Source organism: Cebus imitator, unplaced genomic scaffold (genome assembly GCF_001604975.1).
Source record: "Cebus imitator isolate Cc_AM_T3 unplaced genomic scaffold, Cebus_imitator-1.0 Scaffold543, whole genome shotgun sequence".
In the NCBI taxonomy this organism is placed as follows: Eukaryota; Metazoa; Chordata; class Mammalia; order Primates; family Cebidae; genus Cebus; species Cebus imitator.
The window spans coordinates 405,031-414,030 of record NW_016107858.1 but is presented as its reverse complement, the minus strand read 5'-3'; the positions used below and the strand labels follow the sequence as shown (position 1 = coordinate 414,030).

Here is a 9,000-nt window from a genome sequence, read left to right as displayed (position 1 = left end):
TGTGCCACCACACCCAGCTAATTTTTGTATTTTTTTAGTAGAGACGGGGGTTCACCATGTTGGCCAGGTCTCGGCCTCCCAAAGTGCTGGGATTACAGGCATGAGCCACTGTGCCTGGCCGAGATTTTATTCATCCTTCATTCAGATATTTGGGTGTCTAGTGTGCGCCAGGGACTGCTAGAGGGGTTTGTTTTATTCACTGATGTATTTCAAAGATCCACCCTCCACCCCAACCTACAGGGCTTACTTTGGAGAATGGGGAAGGAGAGAGATGAGGGCAGGCCTCTTTTTAGATCAAAGTTCTCTATTAACTAAAACAGGAAAATTACAGTTAAATCATTCTATGAGATCAGGAGGAGGGGGTCAGAATCCCCTTTACAACAAACAACTTCAGCAGCCGCCTCCAATTCCTGCTTGACTTTTTCTGCCAAATGCGAAATGACTCATCATTCGCGGCAGCTGCAGTTGGTTCTTAAACCAAAAGCTAGCTCCCTGTGGCTTCTCTCGTCCTGCTGTGCCCCACAGGACACCTTTAAAAAATGTGTGCTCCTCCTTACATGTAATAGTCTTTCGGATTCTTGAAGATGCTCTCTTCTCCAAAGCCCTTCTCAAGCTAAATGCTCACATGGTGGCTTCCAAAACCTCTTCCCTAGTTACCCTTTTCATTGGCCTTCCTAAAGCCGGTTCTCAAAACCAGGCACAGTATTAATGAATAGAACATTTAGACAGGTGAGGCATTATTCTACAGCTCTAAATATTCCAAGTTAACCGTCATAGCCACCCTTCACTGTAGCTGCAAAGATCTACCCTCCACCCCACTGTACAACTAAGGAAATTAAAGCACACAGAGAGTAAACTACATTACCAGGAATTCCAGGTGTGGTCTGGCCAAGTAAGTACCGTAAGATGGTCATCTCCCGAAGCCAAGTGTCAGTCAGTTTTAAAATCGCCATTTTTGGATGGGGCAGCTACTTAGAGTATCAAGTTTCTGGGCTTTTTCTATAGTCCTCAAATCAGGTCTCACCATTTGGTATTCATACACTTTACTTTTAGTGTATTACTTTTAGTGTACTTTTCAAGTATAGTACTAGAAATTTATTATTTCTTTAGTTTTTATTCTATCCTAAATATTTTGAATGTTAATTACACCCTCCAGCAAATGAATTATCTAGTACCACTTTAAGTTTTTGTTTTTTTTTTTTTTAAGACGGGAGTTTCACCATGTTGGTCAGGCTGGTCTTGAACTCCCAACCTCAGGTGATCCTCCCGCCTTGGTCTCCAACGTGCATGGATTACAGGCGTGAGCCACCGTGCCCAGCCAAGTATGTTAATATATTTTCCATATCTCCTTTCAACTTTAATTAGCTGGTTAGGAGGCCGGGAGTGGTGGCTCACTCCTGTAATCCAAGCACGTTGGAGGCCAAGGCGGGCAGATCATCTGAGGGCGAGAGTTCAAGACCAGCCTGACCAACATGGTGAAACCCCATCTTAAAAAAAAAAAAAAAAATTAGCTGGCTAGGAACAAGTATCATGCCATTAAAGACTTCTATTCAGGTTGATGTCAAGTCTTTTCTGGGTATGACAGTTGAAGTAACTAAAAAAGCCATTAAACAAATTCATTGTTGGCCGGGCGCGGTGGCTCAAGCCTGTAATCCCAACACTTTGGGAGGCCGAGGCGGGTGGATCACGAGGTCAAGAGATCAAGACCATCCTGGTCAACATGGTGAAACCCGTCTCTACTAAAACTACAAAAAATTAGCTGGGCATGGTGGCGCGTGCCTGTAATCCCAGCTACTCAGGAGGCTGAGGCAGGAGAATTGCCTGAACCCAGGAGGCGGAGGTTGCGGTGAGCCGAGATCGTGCCATTGCACTCCAGCCTGGGTAACAAGAGCGAAACTCCGTCTCCAAAAAAAAAAAAAAAGTTAAAAATAAATAAATAAATAAAAACAAATTCATTGTTTAATCCTGCTTACAAGAGTACCTTGAAATATCTCATGAAAATGTGCTGAGGAGGAGGAGTATGGTATAATGAATTATGGGTCCAAGAATTTGGGTTCAAATACTAGCTTCAGTTTTTACTAAGCTGCGTGACTTTAGCCAAGTACTTAATCTCTCTAAGCTTCAGTTTCCTAATCTATGAGGAGGGCCTAATATACCACCACCCATCATATTCCTTCATCTGTATCATTTATTTTGGAATCCGCTATTATTGTATTTTACAGAGAAAATTTATCTTGTTCCTCTTTACGATGAACACTTAGCAAGACAGATGGTACTTAGAAGCCCCCAGATCTGTTAAACTAGACTGAACCTCAATTCTTGTGTTAAAATTGTTTAAAAAAAAAAAAACTTGAAACATGCAGTAGTAGGTGTTATGATAAAGAGCTGTTAAGAGAAAATAAAGTTAGTTTCATTCAGCTTGGTCTTGGTCTGTTTCTCTTATTTGCCGAGTTTACAGGCTGTTTAATAATCCTTTCTAGGCTGTTACATGCCATTGATAGAACTTAACCGACCTAAAGCTTAAAATCTAATTGTTCCCTATTTTGGGAACAATTTTATTTCCAGACTTAACCTTCTCCATAGATTTCCTCAGATCACCAAGAATAAGTCTGCAGTTAAATTCACAAATTCAAAATCTTAAGAACCATGCACTTAAAACTCATTTCATCAGTCATTTGGCATTCTCTTGTCACGACCAATTGGAGCTTCAGTTCAGCCTTAATGACGATTGTTACGCCTCTTCCAGTTTAAGGAGCAAAGTCCTAACAGTGCAAAGTTGGAGGGCAGGAGTGAATGGGCCTGGCCTTACTGCAGGAATATATGGCTGTTATTCCTATTACTTACCAGTCTGTACATGTTGTCCGTCTCTTTGTCTACCACCAGCAGTGAAGTCTGATCTCCACCCTTTCTAATCATTTCCACCACACTGTCATGATCCAGGGTTTCCACAGACTCGCCGTTGACAGCAACTACCAGGTCATTGTTCTTCAAGCCGGCCTCTTCTGCTGGACTTCCGGGGTCTATGTCCTTGATGATTTGACCTACCCTCCCCCCACCCCCAAAAGTAAAATTATCAGTAAGTCCCCTAGAAAAATAAACAGATTTTCTGCTGGAGCCCAAAGTCCTGATGAAATAGGTATAAAAGGCATGCTGAGTGCAACTACCATCCCTTCTGCCGCATCCCAGAAAGCTTATCAGCACATTATCTGGGTTTGTTTCCTGCTCAGAACTCGCTCCAGGAAGTAAGCCAGCCATTAACAATGAAGGAGTCTTAATGGAAATAATCATGTTACTAAAAGCGTCTGACATTCAGTTTTGGCAAAATAGCGTACTAAAGGTCTGCAGGTTCCCAGGAAGTCAGTGGGCATACTTGTAGCCACATGTCTTATGTAAAAGCTGTCATAAAAAGCAGGGAAAAATAAAGAACAAAACTCAAAACCCTGGACCTTAAGAAACGCATGCTGGCATTTTAGTAGCAATTGGATGTGTTCGGTTGTGAACGTATTTGTACGTACACTACTCAAGGATGTGCCTTTGGCCTTCTGACTTCAACTATCTTTACCGGATGCCGCCAGAGCTCTATTTTTTTTTTAACAAGCTCCTGTTTCACTTTCCCAGCTAGCTGCTGGGTATCTCCAACAAAATATCTCACATCTCTCTCAACTGTAATGTGTTCAAACCAAAAATCAGCTCTGCCCATTCTCCATCCCAAGGCCCCTCCTCTTGGTTACCTGTTAGTGGAGTGACATCTTCCTAATCACCAACACTTAGCAACTGATTCTTCCCCAGCATCCAGTCCCCGTATCTAGATGATGGCTAAGTCCTCTGATGCTACTGTCGTGTCTTACACATCCCACTTCCTCTACCCTGAATGCAGTTTGTATTAATTCCTGCCTAGAATTCTACCTAAACTATGACAGCACCTTTCCTACTGCTCACCCTTCCCCAGTCCTTCTCTTAGATACAGATCTGCCTTCAGATCCGTCTTAATACACATTCCTGACCAAGTCACTCCCTGGTGCAAGAGAATGAGCATGGATTTTGGAACTAAACTGTTTCACCTTACATAATTACTGTATCTTCTCCAAGTCCTCCATTTCAGCAATTCTTGCATAATTGTCAGGAGTAATTGAGATATGCTAAGCCCCCAAGATATTGTAGGATTTTTTTTTTCTTCTCCCTTATATTGCTCAAAAAATAACTCCCCATCGTCTAATGAGCCAAGTCCAAACTGGTCAATCTTGCATCCGGGTCCCCTTATCACCTCTCTCCAACCTGCCCTTCCAATGAATTCTTACACTACACATCATATGCCAATCAAACTGTGCCCGTCTCCTGGCTGTGTTCACATGACTCCTACCTTCATCTTCCTTGACCCGGCTCTACTTTCCCAAATCTATTCATGTTACAAAGGCTGAACTCAACTGCCGCCCCTACCATGAGGGCTTCTGGTAGGTACCTTTTTAGTGAGAAAAGCTTACTCTAACCTTGAATTATCACAGTGCTTGACCTGCCCCCACCTGAAGGTATTTACCTCTATCTCCCTTCATTATGCACCTAAGTCTCTTATGTACTAAGTAGTAGGCTCCTTGACTAAAGAATCCCTGCCTGATTCATGTGATATTCTTTCTCCAAGGCACTGAGGATGTTTTTACAAAATCAACCAAATTAATATTTGGTGAATTAATGTAAACAGAGTGAAAATAGCAACTCATGAGTGACTAACAGTTTATACGGCCTGAACTCATGTTCGTTTATGTATTTACCTTCCCCGAAAGAACCTAGTGCTCTTCCTATTGAGTTGCAAGGAAGGAGGACTCCTGGTTCTGAGTCCCAGATCCTCACCCACACCTCGGCCTCAGGTCCAGCAGCGTGCTATATAGCTTGGCTCACACCGGCTCACAAAAGCCAATTCTATGCAATACTTCTTTGTGTCCAGTGACATGTAGCAGTTAAGTTGAAATTGCACATGGGGGAGTATTTACATCACAAAAAACAATCGCTACCAATTTGGACTCCTCCCCCCCGCCCCCCACCAGAGCCATCTTACCAGGATACAAATTCTGCCTCATCATTCAGCTATGGAAACTTTAGGATGCCCAATATCAGACCCTCATGTGACATAGAATCTGACCCAGCTGTGCCTCCTAGTTTCTTGCTGTACCCCTCATGCATCTGGTTGGGAGCTGAGAGCCTAACGGAACTCGGGAGTCAAACTGGGATGAGGAATTTGCTGGTTGCACTGCGAAGCTTCCTGCTCTCATGCCTTACCCTTCTGTTCCGGACCTGCCCTCAGGTAGAAACCGTAGCCATCCCTTCCTTTCCTCATCTCCACGATTCGGGGCTGGTGGGGTAACAGTTTCAAACTGGCTGTTTCTCTTTTGAATTGTATCTTCCGCTCACGGAGATGCTTGTCAGTTTCCTTGTCCACCAGCAGGAACATGACACGGCTTCCTGACTTCCTCACCTGCAGCAACACACACAGAGGAGGAACCACATCAACCCCCAAGAACAATGTAGGGGAGAAAAATTTCTGTATAAGGCCGGGTGCGGTGGCTCACACCTGTAATCCTAGCACTTTGGGAGGCCAAGGTGGGTGGATCACCTGAGGTCAGGAGTTCGAGACCAGCCTGGCCATCATGGTAAAACCCCATCTTAAAAAAAAAAAAAGTTTCTGTATGAAGGCATACGGTCTCCAGGTTCCACAAAAGATGGGGGATAGAAGGCCTGTGTTTAAGCTGTAATACTCCATCCTACCAGCTAACTGAGAGGTATCTACCTCCACTTCTATAGCTGTTTTTCCCTTACTTATGACCTACCCACATAGGTACTAAGCCCAAGAAGGAGCTGGAATTCAGAAAACCCATAAAGCTGTGTAGGTAAAGGCAACAATAGGAGTTTGGAGAAAAAGAAAGTAAAGGTCCACTTCAAAAAATCATTCTACAAAGAGAAGTTGGTCAATTTTTAAGGTTCCATATGACCTCAAAGGAAAATCTGTTATCCTCCACTTCCTATAAAACATTTCAGTATTGCTGGGCACAGTGGCTCATGCCTGTAATCCCAGCACTGTCGGACGTCAAGGCAGGCAGATCACCTGAGGTCGGGAGTTCGAGACCAGCCTGACCAACATGGAGAAACTCCGTCTCTACTAAAAATACAAAATTATCCAGACATGGTGGCGAATGTCTGTAATCCCAGCTACTTGAGGGGCTGAGGCAGGAGAATCGCTTGAACCTGGGAGGCGGAGGTTGTGTGAGTGGAGATCGTGCCACTGCACTCCAGCCTGGGCAACAAAAGTGAAACTCTGGCTCAAAAAAAAAAAAATTCAGTATTAATCGGCTCAACAGTAATTTTATTGACTGATTGATTGAGACAGAGTTTCACTCTTTTTGCCCAGGCTGGAGTGCAGTGGCACAATCTTGGCTCACCGCAACCTATGCATCCCAGGTTCAAGTGATTCTCCTGCCTCAGCCTCCCGAGTAGCTGGAATTACAGACATTTGCCACCACGCCTGGCTAATTATTTGTATTCTTAGTGGAGTTGGGGTTTCTCCATGCTGGTCAAGCAGGCCTCGAACTCTCGACCCCAGGTGATCTGCCCGCCTCGGCCTCCCAGAGTGCTGGGATTACAGGTGTGAGCCACCATGCCCGGCCCTCAACAGTGAATTTATCATAAATTCAGAGGGTGGTGGCACATGCCCGTAATCCCAGTACTTTGGAAGGCCAAGGCGTGCAGATCACTTGAGCCTAGTTGTTCAATACCAGTCTGGCCAACATAGTGAGACCCTGTCTCTACAAAAAATATAAAAATTAGCCAGGTGGGGTGGTGCACACCTGTAGTCCCAGCTACTCAGGAAGCTGAGGTGGAAAAATCATCTGAGCCCAGGAGGCTGAGACTACGATGAGCCAAGATTGTCCCACGACACTGCAGCCTGGGTGACAGAATGAGACCCTGTCTCAATCCAACAGTTCAGAGGGGGCTCCCAATCAGATACAAACAAGATCCAAAAGGTAAAGGTAATAGTTTTGTAGACCTCATGTGAAATTAGGGAAGGCTTTATTCCAAACCTCTATATTAACACTGCTTATACCAGTAGTGTGGTCTGTTCACCTTTAACATGAACTCAACTGGATATTTTTTCCATCACAAACTCATGCTGTCCCTACCACCCGTCTTCCTGTCACCTCCAATGAGAATGGAGAGGAAGACAGGGTAAGAAAAGCACCCTTTGGGGCGTACCTTTTCAACCACTTCCTCGTGGCTGGCATCCTCTACATTCTCTCCGTTCACTTCAATCACGTGATCATCGGCCAGAACTCCAGCTTCCATAGCCACACCTTGAGGTGTGATATCTGTCATGTACACCCCCTTTTTACCTGGAAGAGAGTAGAGGTAAACTCCATGGGGAGGCAAAAGTGACTCCCTCCTGCATGCTAATCTGCCATGTTGACTTCTGATGAGCCCCAGTCCTGTGAATGCCTCCTGACTCCTACTTCATTTACCGTCCCGAGTGTAAGAACACGTCAACCTTGATGTTATCACACAAATTACAGGCTATGCCGTATAGCAATCTTGCCGATTGCAGAGGGCAACCTTCAGTAGTCTTGCTGGAGCACACATACACCTTTTCCCTGGGATAGAGCAGCCACGCGTCTGGAGAGTAACACTGCAGAGATCTTGTTTTCCGGCTGTCCAAGAAAGTTCGTAAGTTCCCCTAATATATTCCAATATACCAACAAACTGGATTTGTCTGCCTTGTCCTTTGGTTTCTCAGCTCCTTCGGCATCTGAGGGCTGCTCTGCGTACACCACCCTTTCACAGAACACTCCCTTGCACAGAAAAACCAGAAGTCCAATGGTAAAGACTTTTCTCCCAATAATGTAAAAATAGAACTTCCAGTTTTAGAGCTAACTCAAACAGCCTTTGGCTTCTGATCTAAAATCACAGTGACAGCTCCTAGCACAGAACTTGACACAGCCTTCGCTCAGTGGGTAATTGTTGAATAGAATTTCTGAGGTCAGCTAAATGCAAAGATGGAATCTCAGGTGGCCCTGGCCTCTTGAACCAGGGGTTAGTGTGTCATACGCCCTTTCTTTATGTTTGTAGACTCGGAAAGCGTCTTTCTCATTCCCTCCTGTTTAGTTTGCACCATATTAGCTATCACATGCCAGTGAGGTCATCTCACCAATATAGGTGAGCAAGGACAGAGGCACAGGAGGGAGGGAAGAACATGAACACATTTAGGTGGTTAGATTGTGGTGCTGCTTAAAGAAATGCCATCAATTCTTCAAAGATTTTAATAGAGCAGTTCCCCCTTAACCATGGAAGATACATTCCGAGACCCCCAGTGGAGCCTGAAACTTTAATTTTTTTAATTTTAATTTTAATTTTTTTTTTTAAAGACGGGGTTTCACCGTGTTGGTCAGGCTGGTCTTGAACTCCCGACCTCAGGTGATCCACCCACCTTGGCCTCCAAAGTGCTTGGATTACAGGCATGAGCCACCACGCCCAGCCGAAACTTTAGATAGTACACCAAATCCTCTGTGTTTTTTCCTGTGCTTACATACCTACTGTAGTTCAACTTCTAAATTAACGAACAGTAAGATTAACTGAGCTAATCTTAGCAACATCAGCATACAATCTTTTTAATATTTTTTTCTTCCCCAAGAACTTTTCACTTAATAGAGGCACTTTACAGCCTTTTTTTCCTTAGAGACAGAGTCTCGCTGTATCACCAGGCTGGAGTGCAGTGGCACGATCTTGGCTCACTGGAACCTCCGCCTCCCGGGTTCAAGCAATTCTCCTGCCTCAGCCTCCCGAGCAGCTGGGACTACAGGCACACATCATCATTCCCAGCTAAGTTTTGTGTTTTTGTAGAGACGGGGTTTCACCATGTTGGCCAGGATAGTCTCGATCTCTTGGCCTCATGATCTGCCTTCCTCAGCCTCCCAAAGTGCTAGGAGTACAGGCGTGAGCCACCAGGCCCAGGCTTTTTTTTTT

At 44.6% G+C, this 9,000-nt stretch overlaps 1 protein-coding gene across 7 annotated transcripts in view; it reads right to left on the bottom strand.

The window, feature by feature from the left end:
* The window catches only part of PDZK1 (PDZ domain containing 1), a 41,799-nt gene that overhangs the window by 5,331 nt on the left and 27,468 nt on the right, over positions 1-9,000 (bottom strand). For all 7 annotated transcript variants that reach the window (XM_037733700.1, XM_037733701.1, XM_017515194.2 and 4 more), the window contains 3 exons: positions 7,240-7,376; positions 5,272-5,467; positions 2,845-3,041 (listed from right to left, as the gene is read on the bottom strand). In XM_037733700.1, the coding sequence (XP_037589628.1) occupies positions 2,845-3,041; positions 5,272-5,467; positions 7,240-7,376 (530 nt within the window). The remainder of the gene's footprint in view (positions 1-2,844; positions 3,042-5,271; positions 5,468-7,239; positions 7,377-9,000) is intronic.